At 40.5% G+C, this 22,500-nt stretch overlaps 1 protein-coding gene and 1 pseudogene across 1 annotated transcript in view; both read right to left on the reverse strand.

The window, feature by feature from the left end:
* Positions 1-22,500, reverse strand: part of sh3rf3 (SH3 domain containing ring finger 3) — a gene marked incomplete at its 3' end in the record, with an annotated part of 122,916 nt that overhangs the window by 35,111 nt on the left and 65,305 nt on the right. Inside the window, 2 exon segments of the mRNA NM_001447023.1 lie at positions 4,813-5,151; positions 22,048-22,143. Coding sequence (NP_001433952.1) covers positions 4,813-5,151; positions 22,048-22,143 — 435 coding nt within the window.
* LOC100303724 (SH3 domain containing ring finger 1-like) overlaps positions 1-22,500 on the reverse strand; it is a 25,662-nt pseudogene that overhangs the window by 1,089 nt on the left and 2,073 nt on the right.

Here is a 22,500-nt window from a genome sequence, read left to right on the forward strand (position 1 = left end):
ATTATTATCGTTGATATTATTATCATTATTATTAGTTTCATTAATATTATTGTTATCATTAATATTATTGTTATTATTATTATTATTATTATTACATAACAAAACCAGGGGGTGATTGTGACAAAGATCTTTGAATTGAAGTCAGAATTATTCCCCCTTTTGTGAATTTTTTTTTCTTCTTCTTAATTATTTCCCAAATGATGTTGAACAGATTCAGGAATTGTTCACAGTATTTTCTCTAATGTTTGTTCTTCTGGAGAAAGTCTTATTTGTTTTATTTTGGCTAGAATAAAATCAGATTTTAATAGTTTTAAAGCCATTTTAATGTCAATATTATTCGCCCCTTTCAGAAATATTAGTTCTTGATTGTCTCCAGAACAAACCACTGTTATACAATGACTTGCCTAATAAAAACTAATGAATCCTTAGTGTAAAGTTATAAACCATTTGGACAATCGGCAGTCATTTCACTCCTGTATTTAAATGTCAAATTTCTCAAACATTATATAATATCCTGTCTGTGTCTGCTTGAGGTTACAGCTTCTAAAACTATAAAAACCTGAAATAATCTCTACAACTCCAGGCTCTGAGGGTTACACTAATGGCCTCCTGAGGCCGCCCACAGATGCATTGTGGGAGCTGGAGATGCATCATGGGACTCAACATCATCTGTTTTTTTCACTCAGCTGAACTCCAGAGAGTCTGCCGTTCACCTTTGACCTCTGAACACTAATGGAGCACAAGCATCTGAGCAGCTGAGCCCTGGTCAAAGGTCAAGAGGAGCGTCTGTAGCCTCGACACCACAGACACAGAGGGCAAAACCAGCATGATCAATAACTTCTGCAGTCAATCTGAGATTACTGTAACGCTGGAGCAGCAGGAAAACAACACAGTCAGGTTTACAGATCAAGCATTTACAGATCAATGATACAGGGAAACTATATAACATATTTTACAGACACTCTGCATTCATACAGAGTCTCTGTGCTTTATTATACATTTACCACCAGAGGTGGAAAGAGTTCTGAAAAATCATACTCAAAAACAAGTACCATTACCTGCCGAAAATGTAAAGTAGAGTAAAAGCATCTGGTGTGAATATTACTCAGAGTATGAGTAAAAAGTAGAGCTTTTAAATGCATTAAAGAGTAGTGCGAAGTGAGTATTACACAGTAAAAAGCTGATGCATTTACATCTCATGTGTGCATGTGTGTGTAAATGTAACATTCTGTAGTGCATTGAGTTATTGTTTAGTTATTGTTGGTGATTTCAGTACAGTAAACATCCACCATCCTGTGACATGCATCTGAACAGTCTCTGGGGCATTGCATTTAAGGATTTCGGACATCTTCTTGGGCACTTTTAATGCTGCTAAACGGTTTGCTGCAATTATATTCATGCACGCAGTGTTAGGGATCATCTGCAAATTACATCGACAGAACCAACACACAAATCTCTCCTGTAGCCAGTTTAGTCCCTGGAAATGTGAGCACACTTTAGAATTAAAGGCTCACATCTTGGTGAACTACTATAAACGATGTTTCCTATATATTTGTGTGATAATGCATACATAACTCAAAAAGAAAATGTGAGAAATAACATTTAGGTGCAATATTTGTCTTACTACTCGATACTGTATGCTAATGATAAGAGATATTGCCGAAATGTGTTGGAGAAATCTGCTCTCTGTTAAACAGAAATTGGGGGAAAAAATAAACAGGGGGCGAATAATTCTGACTTCAACTGTATTTACAGCATGTATTCTCATAGATAAGGAGAGAGCCCCATACAGAGTATCATACTTAGATGTGAAAGGTGCTTTATACAATGGCACAGTTACATAAAGCTTGAAGCATCAGGGTTGGTATCGGCCGATCGGCATGACAAGGAATCAGTACTCCGTTTCAGCTGTAAAAGTGTATATGTGTGTATGTATGTATGAGCATGTGAGCACTAGTGGCGTACCTCAACACACGCGGGGCCCCATCAATAGTTCTTACAGGAGACCATGCATTCTGCGCTACACCACTGATGAACACAGGTATATGCCATTCTATGTAAGTGTGTGTGTGTGTGTGTGTGTGTGTGTGTGCATATGCATGCATGTCTGTGTATCTGATCGGAAAATCCTAATCAGAGCATCTCTATTCTTGATTCCTGAAGATGTGCTGTGCTGATGCTGAAACAGAACAACAGGCGTGAATCCTAGAGAATCGCTCGGCATAAACCAGCCAAATCTTCATCTGCGCAATAATCCCAATAATCCACAGCAGATCTGATCAGGGACATCTGGTCCTCGTGATCCGTTCATTAGAGTCGTTCAGATTCATTAGAGACTCATGAAGAGGGAGCAGTTCAACAGCAACATGTGGAGACCCGGAAACATCCGCAATACGATCTAAAACACACCAGCCCTATGAAAGTTCATTCATTTTCATTCGGCTTAGTCCCTTTATTAATCTGGGGTCTCCACAGCGGAATGAACTGGCAACTTATCTAGCACATTTTTACGCAGCGGATGCCCTTCCAGCCGCAACCCATCTCTGGGAAACATCCACACACACACTCATTCATACTCATACACTATGGACAATTTAGCCTTCCCAATTCCCCTGTACCGCATGTGTTTGAACTGTGGGGGAAACCGGAGCACCCGCAGGAAACCCACGCCAACACGGGGAGAACATGCAAACTCCACACAGAAACGCCAACTGGCCCAGCCGAGACTCAAACCAGCGACCTTCTTGCTGTGAGGCGACAGCGCTACCTACTGCGCCACTGCGTCGCCCTATGAAAGTTATTACAGCAAATTACAACCTCACTGTACAAACTAGTACAAGTCTTTCTCATGCACACATGCTCGTGTTGAGATGTGTGTTACATTATATCAGGATAGATTTGTGCAGGATTAGATTGGACTGGTTAATAAACTATGAACTGTCATCAGCACATGAGTACGACCAGGCAGAAGCCGGAGTAAAGTCTGCGTCTCCTGAGAGAAACACACTCTCATTATTACTGGACTGAACACAGAAGAGAATTAAAGCAGGATGTCAGAGAGAGAGAGAGAGAGAGAGAGAGAGAGAGAGAGAGAGAGAGAGAGAGAGAGAGAGAGAGAGAAGAGAGAGAGAGAGAGAGAGAGAGAGAGAGAGAGAGAGAGAGAGAGAGAGAGAGAGAGAGAGAGAGAGAGAGAGAGAGAGAGAGAGAGAGAGAGAGAGAGAGAGAGAGAGAGAGAGAGAGAGAGAGAGAGAGTTTCCCATCTGCCCATCACAGACGCAGATCAACTGAGGAATATTATTAACTCTGCTCATCACTGCAGCTCTGACACACACACACACACACACACACACACACACACACACACACACACACACACACACACACACACACACACACACAGACACACACACACATGCATGATCACATATCATGCACAAACACACACACACACACACACACACACATGCATGCATGATCACATATCATGCACAAACACACACACACACACACACACACATGCATGATCACATATCATGCACAAACACACACACACACACACACACACACATGCATGATCACATATCATGCACAAACACACACACACACACACACACACACATGCATGATCACATATCATGCACAAACACACACACACACACACACACACACACACGTTTACACGAACACACTTGGGCCTTCACAATAATCAATATACCGACGTATCGCACAACACATGTTCATGACCTCAATCATTTGATGATGCAATTAAATCCCCAATAAAGATCACCAATAGAGCAAGATTTCAGCTGATTGGGCAGATTCTGTGATCTCATCTGATCTGTTGAAGGTGTCAGTGTGATTTTAAAAACTCTACAGCGATGTGATTTGGATATGAACCACAAACTACTACAGTATCCGCTTGTTAAGTGTGATGTCACAGGAAGCCGCTTACGGGTCCAAGTGTCATATCAAACTGTACGCAGAGGCTCAACAAAGAGTAATAATAAACGTTTGCAAAGTGATGTCAAACTTCTGAAAATCACGATCGCAATATATATATATATATACACACACACACGGCTTTCTGACCTAGCGAGTGCATCTGAGTTTGTTTTGCTTCGGTGAAAATCAGCGCATGCCCAAATGGAAACTCCCATTTTTATTCAAATCCTTCCACTTTTCCCTCCCCTGACACTCCCCCTAAACAGAGCTGGACACGCCCACTTTCCTGACTTTGTTCAAACTAGAGGTGTGAAAACACCCTGCTGAAACAGGGGGTCTCATTGCCCTTTAAAGGCTTCACTTGGTTAATTAGGTAGGCAGGTTAGGGTCATAAAGGGTAATATTAGCTGTATGCACTAAAGCCATATTTTGTATCAGGCTGTAAACATGTTTTTATCAGCTGTAAAAATGGCTAATTTACCATTGCAGTTGGATTTCCTGGAGCCAACGTAACCCTGCTGGTCCTACGCCACAGAAGCTGCTCCGAGCTGGTATCGAACCAGCGACCTTCCGCATAGGAGTCGGTTGCTCTAACAAGGAGGCTAAAGACCATGGCCTCTAGCGTCAGTCACTAGAGCACCTTTAGAGGTCAGAGGAGTGAGCTTTACCTGCACTGCATCTACTTGACTGGCCTCCGTTACACCAGCCCCCCCAAAGGCGAGTCGATGAATTGCAGTTTTAGCTACTTCCAAATTGACTACCCAAGGGAGACCAGGAGGTTGCCGCTTGCTGCAGACATACATGTGTGCTGTACCTGTGCTGCAGCTGTGCTGGAGGACAGATGTGTGTTTGTGTTTGTGTATGCTGTACCTGTGCTGCAGGTGCGCTGGAGGACAGATGTGTGCAGTCTGCGATGCGCGCTGCGGCTCGTGGATCAGATGAGCTGATGAGCACAGGTGCGCTGATCTCCATGGAGTGTCTGTTGTTTCCCAGCACCTGCGCTGAACGCTGCGTCATGCTGAGCGCCGTGAACGAGTGCCGCTTCTTGGCGTTCTTCTTGCCCTCCACACGCCGGTGCACGCCGCTCCCGTTGCAGCTGACGGCAGCGCAGGGGCCCGTGGACGGAGAACCTGGATCAGTGCTGGGACCAGGAGCTGGAGACGGAGACGGCTTGTCCATCTCCATCAGCTGCTTAGCAGTTTCATTCAGCTGGACAAGAACAAGAGGGAACAGTGTGCAGCATTAGCATTCATGCTTACATCAATATAAAAACACAGGATTATTCACTTCCTTGATTCTCCTTCAGCTTAGTGTCTTATTTATCAGGCATCACCACAGTGGAATGAACTGCTAACTATTCCAGCACATGTTTTACACAGTGAATGCCCTTCCAGCTGCAACCTAGTACTAGGAAACACCCATACACACTCATTCACACACACACACACACACACACACACACACACACACACACACACACACTACGGCCAATTTAGTTCATCTATAGCGCATGTGTTTAGACTGTGGGGGAAATCGGAGCACCCGGAGGAAACCCACGCCAACACAAGGAGAACATGCAAACTCCACACAGAAACACCAACTGACCCAGCCGAGACTCAAACCAGAGACCTTCTTGCTGTGAGGCCACAGTGCTAACCACTGAGCCACCGTGCCGTCCAAACACACTTTTATCAAAGCTTCATTTCAGATTTACCTGTTCACCTATTTTTATGCACATTTTATATTAACACATAAAAAAATTAGTTTGAAATGACGAGATGCACATAAATTGTGAAAATGTGCATAAAACACACTGAGCAGGATAAACCTTAGGATAACAGTAGGAAAATTCAATAAGAACAAACCGATTTAGTAAATAAACTCATCAGTATGCGTGATGTGATTTAATTTTTTCAGATGATGACACATTTTTATTTTTCAGGAATGCCAGATGAATAAAGATTTGCACAGCCGATTGACAATACTCTAAATACACATCAGCACACTGATAATCATAATAATAATCAATGCTTCTTGAGCATTAAACTAGCACACTATATTTTTTCCAGTTTTAAATCACAACAGTAACTTGCATTTTACTATATATTTACAAAAGTTCACATTTAAATTGTAATAATACAACACATTTTTTGATTAAATAAACTCAGCCGTTATTTCTATACAATGTCGATTGTCAAACAACTTAACATTAAATAAAAAAGCAATAAAAAGCATAACAATAACTCAGATTGTGACATATTTATGTACAATGCTTGTGTAGTCCTGCCTAGAATAAAACTAGTGGTGTAACGGATCACGTATTTCATGGTTCGGGTCACACTGTGGTTTTTGAGTCATGGATCGGACCATTTTTTGGATCAGCAAAAAAGGGAGGAGACAAATGTCATTTGCTTTCCATTTATACAAAAATATTACTGCACAAACCATTGGCTTAATAACATAATTAGAGCCTGTCATTTAATAAAATTAAAACAAAGAAAGAAGCAGCTTAATAAAAAGAAAATAGTCAATAGGAAAAATGATGTTCGCTAGTGTTGCTGATAATGCTAAATATAGAAATCTAGCATCTTGATCAACAGATCATATTTATCTTCAATTATTGATTCAACAATTCACACATCAAACTTCATGTTTTATCGGTGGATCATTTCTGAAAGCAAATTCACTGACATCATTTTGATGGTTGTTTGTCGCCACCTGTTGGTTACACCATGTAATTGCTACAACATTCACCAGCGTCAAGTTCCATTAAACAGTGATTTTAACCCTCACCATGAACTCAGATAAACATAAGTGTTTATATCTGAACTATAAGCTGTTCTTCCAGTACTTCTGGTTTTTTTAATTGTTTGTAACTCACTCAAAACAGTGCAAAAACTCTCTTGATCAAACACAGATTTAACTGCAGCGCTTTGAAGGATTAATAAACATATGCAGATCATCATCATTTATCAGTCATGCTGCGCTGGTTTGAATTGAGATCGCCATCTTTTAATGCTGTGCAGCGTTACACTGAATGCATTAATGCAGGATAAACACACAGTGACAGTATGCACACTTAATTACCAACATAAGAAAGCATTTGGGTCCCACCACAACTTCTTCTATCATCCTTATATTTTACAGGGAAGCCAAAATGCTTTCATACGCATGATTTGAATGACGCGGGAGGCGATCTCTCTGCAATTGTTAAATGTTGGATTAACTTATTCATTCATTCATTTTCTTTTCGACTTAGTCCCTTTATAAATCAGGGGTTGCCACAGCAGAATGAACCACCAACTCATCCAGCATATGTTTTACTCAGCGGATGCCCTTTCAGTTGCAACCCAACACTGGGAAACATCCACACACTATTGCATTCACATACATACACTACTGACATTTTAGCTTATCCAATTCCCCTATAGCGCATGTGTTTGGACTGTGGGGGAAGCTGGAGCACCTGGAGGAAACCCACACCAACACGGGGAGAACATGCAAACTCCACACAGAAACACCAACTGACCCAGCCGAGGCTCAAACTAGCGACCTTCTTATTGTGAGGCGATCGTGATGCCTGGATTAACTTGTTCTGAACTGTGGGGTTGAGATCCGCACAGATTATGGATCAACCGTGATCCGTTACACCCATAAATAAACCAAGAGAAAATCCTGGAAATGGCTTTTTTGTTGTTCAGCCAAAAGAGAAACATGGTCAAATCTTGAGTTTCATCCCAATTAACTGCACAACCCAAGCCAAACACGACACTATCATCAACACAAAGACATGTCCCGCAGGCCGACTGTCAATCCCGCACTGAACTTTACCTCGGTATTTCCATAAATGCCATGTTCGGATGAATAAAACAAACGGAAGCAGATGTGATTGTGCGCGGTAAACAAACACTCTCTCAGAAGGAGGATCAGAAGTCACTCGCGCCCTTTGTTTCAATTCAAAGTCCCGCATTCATAAATATGCTAATGAGATGCAGACGAGATGTAAATGAGCCTGACTGATGGTCCCGGTGGATCGGCGTCGTGGTCTTCTGAAGGTCACCGTGTTATTACTCCGCAGTCATTCCAGTGAATGAATCGCATGCGGAATAATGCGCCGAGAAGACTCTGAGAGAGGAAATAAACACAGAGACTGAAGCATTGCCTCTCTGTGCAAAATGCAGTTCATACCAGGTCAAGAAAACACCATCATATGAGCTCAGGTTTATCTCCCCTACACCGGCTGCCTGTGCAAATCTGTGTGTAAAATATTGCTGCTCACCTACGAGGATGTGAATGCTTTTCCGTCTTGCTAAAATCAAACCGACTCTCTACAGAAAATAGGCTAATTAGCTCTCCTAGAGGTAAGTACTGATGGTGGTGCAGTGGATATCACTGTGGCCTCACAGCAAGAAGGTCTCTAGTTTGAGCCTCGGCTGGGTCAGTTGGTGTTTCTGTGTGGAGTTTGCATGTTCTCCCCGTGTTGGCGTGGGTTTCCTCCAGGTGCTCCGGTTTCCCCCACAGTCCAAACACATGCGCTATAGAGGAATTAACTAAATTAACCCTGTGTATGTGGGTGTGTGTATGGGTGTTTCCCAGTGATGGGTTGCAGCTGAAAGGGATAATGTGGCAGTTCATTCTGCTGTGGTGACCTCTGATTAATAAAGGCACTAGGCCGAAAAGAAAATGACTGAATGAAATCTCTTCTAGTAATGAATCTAGCTTTGATTTGTATCGTAATTTTAATGTTTTTTAGTTGGTCAGTCATTTACAAATATTCGTAAAAACAAATATGATTTGAAGTGTAGTGATGTGTGTCGGCAGTCACTATTTCTCATCAGCCCAAACATAAACTGCTTAAACAAAAGTAAAATATTGATAATATCAAAAAATGTCTTAATGTAAAACGCAAAACCAGCAATAAAAGAGTAACACATTTTAAGTGAAGTTTATTTATAAACTATTGTCGAGAGGATCATGTGCTTAGGATTGCTTGCGGCCGGTCCTGCATTATTCAATTTATGATTCACCAATCAGACGACTCCTAATGCCGAGTTCAGACTGCATGATTTTCAGAGTAGTCGTGTCACAGATGTGTTCACACTGCATGACTATCTGGGCCGGCGTTTCGTCGCTGCTTTGTTTACACTGCAAGATGGTTCGGCGACAGGGACTTTCACATTGCATGACTTTACTATAGGGAGAATCGCAGACAACTTCATCAAAACTACGTCTCACAGCCAAAAACACGTCGTATATCTTTTGTTATTAACTACATAATGAGAAAGAAGCCTTTAATGGGGTAGAACATGTACATGTTTGCTCACCTGGGTTTGAAGGGAATTAGCCATTTCTCCTCAACTTAAGTTAATAATAAACTAATTTCTTTCTGAATGACACGTCAAACAGACACGGTTGCTCCTGAGTCCTGTCAAACCTCCACTAGTTTTTCCTTCATTTCGTGGGTCCAAATAAACTGAAAAAGAGCGCTTTTACCTTCTCCCCCAGCCTCCCGCTGGCCTGCAGCAGGTATACACACACACACACACACACACACACACACACACACACAAGTGAATGCTGCTCTCTCATTGGCTGTAGGCGATGGCTGATGTTATTTTCAGTCAAAACTCAGTTCACACGGCATGATTTGAATGGCCGACAGCTCCAGATATTTAGCATCTTTGATCGTTTATACTGTGTGATTGTCACTCACGTGCACGAGCAGCGATTTGCCTGTGATTTTAGGCATTTGTCGGTGATTTCTCAAAACCTGTCGGCGAGCCAAAATCGCGGCCTAAGCCACTATAAAAGCCTACTCCTCCTCCTTTCCTAGATGGGCGGCACGGTGGCCCAGTGGTGAGCACTGTTGCCTCACAGCAAGAACGTCACTGGTTCTAGTCTTTACCAAGCCAGCCGACATTTCTGTGTGGAGTTTACAGGTTCTCCCCGTGCTCATGTGGGTTTCCCCCGAGTTCCCCGGTTTCCTCCCACCATCCAAAAACATGCAACTTAAGTTAATTGACTTAATCCAAATCAGCACCATAGACATGCTCCTAGTCAGTAGTTATCTCTTAAGAGCGATCACTATCTGTTCACTAGCTACTACAGCAGGGGAGTTCTCCACATCTACCTGAGCTCAAACTCCCCTCTCGCCTTGCAAACAGGAGGGAGCCCCGGGCTCGAAGATTTTATGAGCTCAGGTCTCTCTCCTGGGACAGCATGCCAAACACGCTTTATAATCAATCATCAGCTGAGTGTGAACTCTTGAAAATAATTTCACATGACAAAAGCATCTGCTTTAAGAACTGAAACCCTGCGTCTGTCCCCACAGCGCACGGAGAGTCTGTATGTTTGAGTCCATCAATGTGTGTGTGTGTGTGTATATATTTATATAATTGTTGTTATTGTTATTAATAATAATTTACTAATTAATATTATTATCTAATTTTACACCATTTGATTTATATTATATTATATTATATTATATTATATTATATTATATTACATTATATTATATTATATTATATTATATTATATTATATTACATTATATTATATTATATTATATTATATTATATTATATTATTTATATTAGATTTTTTTCTTTTCTATTTTATTAACACAGGCCTGCAAGTATACAAAATAAAGTAATGACATAATATGAACTTAAGTTCAAACAGGCTGCCAAAGTCAACAAAACAAAAACATTTGCAATACTTCCTAAATTTGTGCTTTAAAATAGATACTTTGAATAGGGGTATTTATTTATTTATTTATTTATTTATTTATTTATTTATTTATTTATTTATTTATTTATTTATTTATTTATTTATTTATTTATTTATTTATTTATCTGTTTGTTTATTTACTTATTTATTTATTTATTTTTATCTGTTTGTTTGTTTGTTTGTTTGTTTATTTATTTATCTGTTTATTTATTTATTTATTCATTTATTTATTTATCTGTTTGTTTGTTTGTTTGTTTATTTATTTATTAATCTGTTTATTTATTTATTTATTTTTATCTGTTTGTTTGTTTGTTTGTTTGTTTGTTTGTTTATTCATCTGTTTATTTATTTTTTATCTGTTTGTTTGTTTATTTATTTATCTGTTTGTTTATTTATTTATTTATTATCTGTTTGTTTGTTTATTTATTTATTTTTTATCTGTTTGTTTGTTTATTTATTTATTTATTTATTATCTGTTTGTTTGTTTGTTTATTTTTTATATATTTATTTGTTGCATCAGATATTTAGTTTAATTAAAGTCAGCACCAGTATTTCATTGCTCCCTTTTATTACTGTCTTTTTCATAAAAGGGGCAAAGTTAACATCCATGAATAAAAGAGTTTGCTTTCCAACTGGTTCAGTTGGACTTACTGTAAAGCGTTACCAAGTGTATTTACTTGAGACAGATACTCTACAACAATGGAGATTTTGATAACTGCTCGTGTAGGCTATTTGATTTGTTCGCACACTGTCTCGGTTATATTGTGTGATGGAAGCATTGTGCTGGTTTGAGTCCAGCTGTAACCGAGACATCGCTTCAGTTATGAGTCCATTTAGGATGTTTCTGCCTGTCCCAGCTTGTTCTAGACGAGCTTGGTTAGCCGAATTTTGACTGGACGGTTCTCGTGGTAGTGCTGAAATAAGGGACTGTCCTGGGAAAATAGGGTCATCTGATCACCCTTATGGGTGACTAAAACAGGGCTATTCAATATTCTGATTGGGCTACAGCCAGTCTGAGCCCCATTCACCGCGTTCATTGCGTTTGGTCTTGGTGTTCTGAGGCGCAGCTCGTTTATTAGAGGAGAACACACAGCACAGTGGAGAATCACCACAGTGCAGCAGACTCCACTCACTGATATCCGTGCAGGAGCAGCGGGAAGTGATGATTTTCTTTCCTTTTGTCTCATTGGATGGAAACACAGCTTTATTCACTAGTGTTTTATATTATTAGACTTTGGCACACAAACCTAATTGACATCTGTGAATGGAATCATAATTAGAAAGCTTCTAATGCTCCTGCCGTTCTGGCGCCCCCTGTCTGCAGCTGCGTGTGGTCAGTGCAGGTGTTGTTTCTGCAGGTCACTAAACTCCTGTTCGTCAGTTCATTAGGAGCTGGAGCTCGTTATCGCCGCCGTGAACTCTGAGAGCCTCTGTGAATGTGGTTAATACAGGTCAAGCTCGCGCCAGAGCCGCGTTCACAGCCTCAGCTAATTGTGCCAATAATAGAGTGTAATTACAGCACGAGAAGACGACAAAAGGAGGATCACAGCGCAGCAGAATAATGACAGGCTGTCAGAGAGCGAGCGCACAGAAATAACTCGCAGTTATCACTGCGTCTGCTGCACCACGCAGGGAATAAAGGTGCGCCATCAACAGCTATTTCTATCAAGTCTTTTTTTTAATGTGTGTGTGTGAGAGAGAGAGAGAGTGCGTGTATGTGTGTGTGTGTGTGTGTGTGTGTGTGTGTGTGTGTCGTCCTCATCCTGATCGCTCTACAGTAATCTCCCTTTATTCACTTCAGCGTCTGCTGCACAGAGACACACTAACACTGCAGGTTATCGTCACGAAACCTGTCAAGAACAGCAGGAGAATTAAAATACTGTGAAATTTAATCCACATTGCGCTCACAGAAAATGGGTATTACTGAATACATTTATGTCTATTTCTGTGATTCACCTGCAAATGACACTCAAAAGCCACAGTGAAACGTTAATACCGTAAATAAAGGGCTGGTAGCAGGTCTGCACACTATCCCAAGAGCGAATGCTGCTTAAGATCAGTTCATTAACTGTTATGCTAGTGTGTGTATTTCTGTGATGCACTATCATCTCAAAACACAGACATCCTCAGCCAAAGTCAAATGTTTTTTTTGTTAATTAATAATAAATTAGGTCACACTTTACAATAAGGTTCACTAGTTAATGTTAATTAATGCATTTACTAACATGAACAAACAATGAACAGTACATTTACTACTGTATTTGTTCGTGTTAGTTAATGAAAATACAGTAGTTAGTTAGTTCATGTTAACTCACGGTGCATTAACTACTGTTATCAAGCATGGACTTGGATGTTCATAATGCATTAGTAAATGTTCAATTATGATTAATAAATGCTGTACATGTGTTGTTCATGATTAGTTCATGTTAGTAAATGCATTAACTAATGAACCTTATTGTAAAGTGTTACCATAAATTAATTGATCTTAAGACCTTTATTTTAACCTTTAAAGCAGTGCATGGGCTAGCACCCGGTTACATCTGTGACCTGGTGAGTCTCGCCACCCCAGCCCGCAGTGTTCGCTCTGCATCGGGACTGCCACACTGTAAACTCAAGACCATGGGTGGGAGGGCTTTCTCACACAGTGCGCCTAAGCTGTGGAATGCACTCCCTATCAGCACTGGGAATGCCGCCTCTCTGGACTGTTTTAAGAAACTTCTTAAGACTCGCCTTTTTAGCATCGCTTTTAACTCAGGATGATTAATCTGTTCACATTTATTCTATCTTATGGTTCATATTTTGAATGATTTATTGCATTTTACTCGTGTGCTGTTTTGCTTGCCTTGTATTGCTAGTATTTTGCCCTGTAGCGCTTTGAGTTTAAGAAAAGCACATTACAAATAAAATGTATTATTATTATTATTATTACTAAACGGCTAGTAGGATTGCAGAAAGAATCATATTTAATCTAAACATTTAATGATTGATCAAATGTAATGACCAATACTGATATTTATACTAGTTAATACTAGATTTTAATAGCTATGACCATTGTCATAAATCACAAATAATCAGTGTTTTCAATCACAAGAGACTTATTTCAGGTTTTAAATGATGAAATACACATTAGTAGTAGCACAACAACACTTTACAGTTCACGAAATACACCATGGTTGTCTGTGAAAAGGGCAATAATCATATAAGCATGATCTGACAACGTGCTTATATATATATTCCTGTTTCCCCCACAGTCCAAAGACATGCGGTACAGGTGAATTGGGTAGGCTAAATTGTCCGTAGTGTATGAGTGTGTGTGTGTGTGGATGTTTCCCAGAGATGGGTTGTGGCTGGAAGGGCATCCACTGTGTAAAAACGTGCCGGATAAGTTGGCGGTTCATTCCGATGTGGCGACCCCGGATTAATAAAGGGACTAAGCCGACAAGAAAATGAATGAAAATGAATATATATAATATATGTGTAAATGTGTGTAAAATTAATATATATGTAAATGTGTGTAAATTTATATATATACAAAAATATATAAATTTACACACATTTACACAAGTAAATAAACAAAATCAATGATGAGCTAAAAAATCTGCGGAATATCCCATAATTTAGATTCTTATTGATATTATTTTGTTTTGTTTTTTAAGGTCACAGGCTGTTGCATAAGCTAGGGATGGGCGATACCACAATTTTTTAATTCGATACGATACCGATAATTTTTGTTTAATTTTTTTACGATATCGATATTGATATCGATACCACTTATTATATATATATATATATATATATATATATATATATATACTCACAGAGGGAGACTGCGCAGAGGAGCACTGGGCATCTTGTTTTTGTTCGGCTTCTTTATAAGTTTCAGGCTGTATTTTCTGTAAGTGTTGATAAAGGCTGCTTGTATTGTTGCTGTGTTTGACTTTCTTATCACAAATATTGCTCGTGCAACGCTTTTTCAGCTGATGAGCACCACAACATGCTGCGTTATGTCTCTGCAATCATGTGATTCCGTAATGCAGAAGTGTGCGACATGCGTGTGTTGAGTATGTAAGTTATCTGAAAGGCACATGATCCCTCACGTCACGTTCCGCCGCTGATGGTGTAACGCCTTGTATTCAAAGTGTCACAGCGCTAAAACCTTTAGTTATGCAGAAATTATTCAAATATAGTAAAATATCGATACTTAAAAAATATCAATACCAAATTAAAATCTTCAGAGTATCGATATATCAATACTCGAGCATCGATGTGCACATCCCTAGTATAAGCATTTCACTGCATATCATACTGTGTGTGACGGTGAATGTGACAATCAATGTCATGTTTGATCATGATGAGATGTCTGATTTACACCCCTAATCATCATTTTATTTTACATGTCTTGAAACTTTCCCATTTTATTAGATATAGCATCATTCATTCATTTTCCTTCGGCTTAGTCCCTTATTTATCAGGGGTCACCACAGCAAAATGAACCGCCAACTATTCCAGCATATGTTTTTTACGCAGCGGATGCCCTTCCATCTGCAACCCAATACTGGAAAACACCCATACACACTCACACACAGACACACTCATACACTACAGCCAGTTTAGTCGATCAGTTCCCCTATAGCGCATGTGTTCTGTGAAGGAAACCGGAGCACCCGGAGGAAACCCACGCCAACACAGGGAGAACATGCAAACTCCACACAGAAACACCAACTGACCCAGCCGAGACTCAAACCAGAGACCTTCTTGCACAATACAAAAACTGATAGTAAATCTTGAACAGGCTCCATATTCTTCATGCATTTCTTTATGCTCCGCCTTGTGCTGAACGACAGTGAATGAGGAGCTGGATCTCATCATTATAACAGCAGTGAGACGAAGACGAGAGCTCATGAGGACAGACTTTAAATGAGGTGAGGAGGCGAAAGACAGATAAACATCATTTATTTTCCCATTTTCATCTGCTGATGGAGGGGCAGAGGAGATCCAGCTCCTCAATCTCATCAATCTGACACCAATCACAGCAGAAGACTGAGGAGAAATGATCATCCAACAGCAGCTAATGATTACAGCCAGTAAGCGATTAACTCCTGTCCACATCTATGACTTTACATTCCAGCAATTAGTGCCTTCATCATCAGACACTTACACTGCATTAACGTACACTTCTGTTCAGTTCACTTCCACTGGGGATTAACGGTGTGCAATATGACGACACTAGGCCTGTCACATTAACCACTATAGCCTATATGGACTTACCGCACAACACATGCATGTGAGCTCAATCCTTTTTGGTGATGCAATATATATCGCCCATACATAAAAAACCAATTCAGCAACATTTACATTTACATTTAGTCATTCAGCAGACGCTTTTATCCAAAGCAACTTACAATTGAGGACAAGGAAGCAATTTACACAACTATAAGAGCAACAATGAAGAAGTGCTGTAGGCGAGTTTCAGGTGTGTGAAGTGCAAGAAGCAAAACATTAGTCTTTTTTTTTTGTACAGTTAGCGGTGGAGCCAAAGAGGCAATTTCAGATTAGGAAGGGAAGTGGAGACTAAATAGTTGAGTTTTTAGTGGTTTCTTGAAGACAGCGAGTGACTCTGCCGTTCTGATGCAGTTATGCCTGGTTCAGACTGCGTGATTTTAGCCCCGATTTTGGCAAATCACAGGCAAATCGCTGCTCGTGCACGCGAGTGACAATCACACAGTATGAACTATCAAAGACGCGATCTGAGAGAATCGCAGATGAGTCGCCGATGCCTGTGAGATATTTGGCGTACTGAATATCTGGAGCTGTCGGCGATTCAAATCATGCCGTGTGAACTGAGTTTTGACTGAAAATAACATCGACGATCGCCTACAGCCAATGAGAGAGCAGCATTCACTTGTGTGTGTGTGTGTGTATACCTGCTGCAGGCCAGCGGGAGGCTGGGGGAGAAGGTAAAAGCGCTCTTTTTCAGTTTATTTGGACCCACGAAATGAAGGAAAAACTAGTGGAGGTTTGACAGGACTCAGGAGCAACCGTGTCTGTTTGATGTTTCATACAGAAATTATCAACGTTGAGGAGAAATGGCTAATTCCCTTTAAACCCAGGTGGGCAAACATGTACATGTTCTACCCCAATAAAGGCTTCTCTCTCATTATGTAGTTAAGAACAAAAGATATACTACATGTTTTTGGCTGTGAGACGTAGTTTGGACGAAGTTGTCAGTGATTCTCCCTATAGTAAAGTCATGCAATGTGAAAGTCCCTGTCGCCGAATCATCTTGCAGTGTAAACAAAGCAGCGACAAAACGCCAGCCCAGATAGTCATGCAGTGTGAAAACATCTGTGACACGACTACTCTGAAAATCATGCAGTCTGAACTCGGCATTAGGGAGTTCATTCCACCAACTGGGCAGATTGAACGTGAGAGTCGGGAAAGTGATTTCTTCCCTCTTTGGGATGGAACCACGAGGCGACGTTCATTCACAGAACGCAAGTTTCTGGAGGGCACATACATCTGCAGAAGTGAGAGCAGATAAGAAGGAGCAAAGCCAGAAGTCGCTTTGTAAGCAAACATCAGAGCTTTGAATTTGATGCGAGCAGCAACTGGCAGCCAGTGCAAACGGATGAGCAGCGGAGTGACATGTGCTCTTTTAGCTTCATTAGACCACTCGTGCTGCTGCGTTCTGGAGCAGCTGAAGAGGTTTGATAGAGTTAGCTGAAGCCCGGCTAGTAGAGAGTTGCATTTGAGCTGATTGTGCAGCATCTCTATCTCTACTACTGGAGGTGTCAGTGTCAGTATGATTAAAGAAACACTAAAGTGTTCACTGTAGATTACTGTAGTATATTGTCATGTGGGTGTCTGACGACTGAAATAAATCGGCAGATATCACAGACTCTGTTACTCTTTAGCTTGCACCTTTTGTTAACTTTTATTATTATTTATTTAGGATATGCGTTTTCAGATTCTGCTTCCAGTGCCTCATTATTAAATTAATAAAATGACTATAATTATGGTGGCTTGAGAAAGCCAACATACATAAACCTATAATTCTTCTGTCTTCTTCTTAGACTATTTTAAGACTGCATCTCCTCCTAGACCGTTTATACTACAACCAACCACCAAATTAACTCCAGACCTCCAAACTATACTGAATTAAGCTGCTTTATCTTTTCCAACTGATCCGACTTTCGGTTTTCCGAATTCAAATTTCGGAAAAGTCCCATTGACTTAACATTAGACCAAACTATGTGACCTCATAACTTTGCGTCAGACTGTCATACAGACTTAAGGCTGGGCTCATTTAACTCAGACTACCAATCTGCCAATCACTGACGACCTTTCAACCTACTAGCCACACCCTAGCAACCACTTACGGTGCCCTAGCAACTGTCCCATAGACTTCCATTATAAAAACTGCCATTGACTTTACATTGGACATACTAACAAACATAATAATCATACTAGCAACATGCTAATTCATACTATAAACATGCTAGCAACATGATAATTCATACAAAAGTCATGCTAAAACATGATAATTTATGCTACAAACTCGCTGGCAATATGCCAGTTCATACTAGAACCATGCTAATTTATGTTAGCAACTGCCTAGCAACTACTCAGAACCCCTTAGCAATCGCCTAGCAACACCATTGCAACCACATAGCAATGTCTTAGCAACTGCCTAACAACCACTCAGAACAGCTTAGCAACCATCTAGCAACACATTAGCAATGACCTAGCAACCATTTAGAAAACCCTAGCAACCACCTAGCAACACCTTAGCAATGACCTAGAACACCTAGCAAATACCTAGCAACCAATCAGAACACCCTAGCAACACCATAGCAATGACCTAAAACACCTTAGCCACTGCCTAGCAACACCTTAGCAACCACCTAGCAACATCTTAACAACCACTTAGCAACATCTAAGCAGCCAACCAGCAACCCCTTGGCAACAACCTAGCAACATCTTAGCAACCACTAAGAACACCTTAGTAACCACCTAGCAACACCTTAGCAATGACCTAGTAACACCTTAGAAATTACCTAACAACATCTTAGCAACCACCCAGCAACACCTTAGCAACCGCCTAGCAACGTCTGTAATAAACTAAATGTATGCATGTTAGTCTGTCCAGGTCAGTGTCCTCACATATATGGACTATAATACACAGATAACTATTAAACAAGTATTATTGCTAGGATGATTATTAAACCATCTCGTTATGAATAGAGTTTTGTTAAAAGTTCTATTGATATGGATTGTTTGTGATTGGAGGCATGTTGGGTAGCTTTACACGGACATAATAAAATTAATCGCTTTTTACAATTATTTAAGACACAATTTCAGCAAATTTAGGACTTTTTAAAGCCTGAAATTTTGTTTTTGAAATTCTAGACATTTTAAGACTTTCTTTAGAGCGTACAGTATGATTTCATTTTTAAATAAAGCATTTATTAGTTTCGGTTTACACTTTTAATTTGAGTGTGAGAAACAAACGTCTCAGTTTCTAATGTGCATCTCACAGACAGAAGGACGATGTGTTTATTATAATGCAGTGTGTGTTAAACTCATGGTTAACCGCTCTGATAGTGCTGTGGGTTATCTGAAACTCTGGATCTCTGTGCTCAAAATCAATACACATTACCCACAATGCAGCACTGGAGTGGCCCGGTGACACACAGACGACGCACCTGCTCCTCCATCCTGCTGAAGAGGCTTTTCTGGTGTTTTATGTTATTATCTGTAGGCGATTAAACCTTGAAGCACTGAGCCAGCAGAATCAAGCTGCAGCCTGCTGTGTTTCTGCATTTCCACCACTCAGAGTGCCCTAGCGACACCTTAAGCCTGGTTTATACTTCTGCGTGGAGTGATCCACAGCACATGCCTTGCACATTGCAGTGCAGTTATATCTCTGCATGCTGCTTGTGTTGCTCTGCAATAACACTTCTGAAACACTAGCTGGCAGTGAGGTGTTTATGCTCCTGTGTCGAGTTTCTTCGCTGGTGTTTTGTTTTTTCTAAACACTACCTTAGTGTACAAGTGGCTTAAGCTCTCTCATTCAGAGGCAGGAACCAGAGAACGTGCAGCAACTTTCATCATGAGGTAAACACAACACAGCAGTCTCCATCTGGAGCCTCTTCACAGAACTCGACACTTGTAAACACTCGCTCCAATGGGTTGGTGCGGCTCTCGGCCCCGCTTACTTTAGTCAGCACTACAAAGCTGACCATCAGAGCTTGTGTGGCGTGTGTGTGTTGTTGCACTAGATTATTGGTTCCTTTTTTTATTATTGGAAGGGTATTTTATTTTGAAAGGCGGTTTAAAGGAAATAGACATGACAAACAATTAATTACTTTCCTTTTACTTCAATATTTTGCATTCTTCTTATTTCAGTGTTTAAAGTTTCGATAGTGTTCTCTTTACATCCATGTGAAAAATAATATAGGTGTTTATAAGCGAGTATGACCGCGTAGGTGCGAGAGTATAGCTGACGTAGTTTCCGGTGCGCGCTCACTTTGTGAGATGGCGTCCGACAGACAGGTGCGTTTTTCGGCTCCTCTTATAAATGCCTATATTATTACATTGATATGGATGATTAGATTATTCAGTATCTTCAGTAAGGTTAATTATTGTATCATTATTGTGAGGGAAACAGGTTTGGATCATAATTGAGTGTGGAGCGTTTCATATAAGTTAAGTTTAATGAGCACAATGTAAACTATATATATGTAAAATGTGAATTAGGGCTTTAAATTTAATCGGGTTGACACTTTACATTTATTTTTGAGAAGGTTTATGTAGCATATCTGCATTTTCCTATAAAAATGAGAACAAATGAGTTTAAAAATTGTGTACTGATCAACAGACATTGCTGTGCTGTGAAGATATGTTGGACTGATGTCTGTTATATTCTTTATGATACAGAGAGACAAGAATAAACTCAAGTTCGACCACATTGCTGTATGGATCCTTTCATTTAAACCATCAAACACAACGCAGAAGGACATCCGTTACACTTGCGCTACATGTCGTTGCGATGTGTAGTTACATTTTCTGAGAGGTGCACATTAACATCGGCGACGGCCATGACGAGGGCTATGCGATCACGTGAAGGTCTAGCCAGAGCATACGCGTGCGCTTGATGCAGAAGTATAAATCAGCCCTAAAAACAACCTGGCAAATTAAAATTGTAAATAAAATTATTACATTGCTGTACTTTGCTCTTGGTGCAGTTCGCTTTCACACAAGCAATTTTGCAGATTTTCTGGAATAACTACCATTATAAAACCTATAAAATATATCCTTACCGTGAAATAAACTTTCTCATTCAGTCAAATAACATTTTGGCCACACAAAACACCCTAGCAACACCTTATGCTGTGTTCACACCAGACGCGGACATGTGGATAAATTGCGCTATTCGTGCGTAAATAGCCGCGTGAACATTTCAGGTTACTCGCTTCGTTCGCGCGTCAAATCCGCTTCGTTTGCGCGTCAAATCCGATTCGTTCGCGCGTCAAATCCGATTCGTTCGCGCGTCAAATCCGATTCGTTCGCGCGTCAAATCCGCTTCGTTCGCGCATCAAATCCGCTTAAGAACAGACGCGGATTCGCGTGATGGGCAGGGGTTCTGTCTGCCCGTGCCCGGTGACTTTAGCTTTATTGCTAAATGGCTAACATGGATTTTATGAAGAAAATAACAGTGTTTATGTGCTTTATGAAGACTGAAAAACAGCGTCGATACGTTTAGGGCCATGTCTGAGTCCACTACATCCTTTCAGAGGTGCAGCAGCTCTATGAGCTCATAAACTCCTCCAGAAACTGAACCTGGCTGACGGAGACTTTCAGCGGTGCTTCTGACTGAGCCCAGCCCAGTTTCATGAACTGGTTAACCAATCAGGAGCTTGCTCTTGTGGGGGTGTGATTGTGACGTATCGCCTGTGACGTATCCCCGGCGATACGTCACAATCACGCCCCCACAAGAGCAAGCTCCTGATTGGTTAACGCGGCGCAAATGTCCACTGAAGTTCAGATTTTCGAACTCGAGAGCTTCGCACAAAATTCGCACTGCGTCATTCGCGCAATTCGCGTAATTCGCGCCGCACCATTCACGTGTATCGCGCCGCAGAATGTCTATTTGCGTGTTTGCATTGACTTAACATGTAAATCACTCGCTCTTGACGTGCGTTCCGCGTCTGGTGTGAACGCAGCATTAGAAACCACCTAGCAACCAGTCTGATGTCTCAATGTCTTAGCATCAACCCAGTGCTGAGTTTTGGCAAGTACGACTCTCATTTTCTTCTGAAAAATACATGCTAGTTATTGTTCATAATCTCCATCGCAGTTTATTTACAGGCACTCACCTCCACATATAAGATTGGAAAAATCCCGATTTTATCTCCCAGCATGCCTTCTGCCCAGTTATCGTCCACTCTTCGTATGACGGTCAGAATCTCATCCTGTGAGAGAGAAAGCACACATGAACACATGCAGATGTAGCACTTCATTCTGGCATTGTAGAAAGACTCACAGTTACTGATTAGAAACCCTGATACCTGTATAACACACTTCATTTGCATATTCAGAAATTAATGAATGAAACACCACAATATCATATCAGGTACAATCTCCTAAAGCCTTTTAATATATGTAAAACAAACAGTCTTTTTGAGTCGTTTACACATGGCTGATGTCAAGGAATATTTCACGGAAACCAAGCTTCATTTTGAAGATTTCTGTGCAGAACTGTAACCTGGGAAGTGACACTGACAACAGAGATGCGGATCCGCATGCAGGGTTATTAGCGAGGTCAGGCC

Source organism: Danio rerio, chromosome 9 (assembly GCF_052040795.2).
Source record: "Danio rerio strain M-AB ecotype USA chromosome 9, GRCz13ab, whole genome shotgun sequence".
In the NCBI taxonomy this organism is placed as follows: Eukaryota; Metazoa; Chordata; class Actinopteri; order Cypriniformes; family Danionidae; genus Danio; species Danio rerio.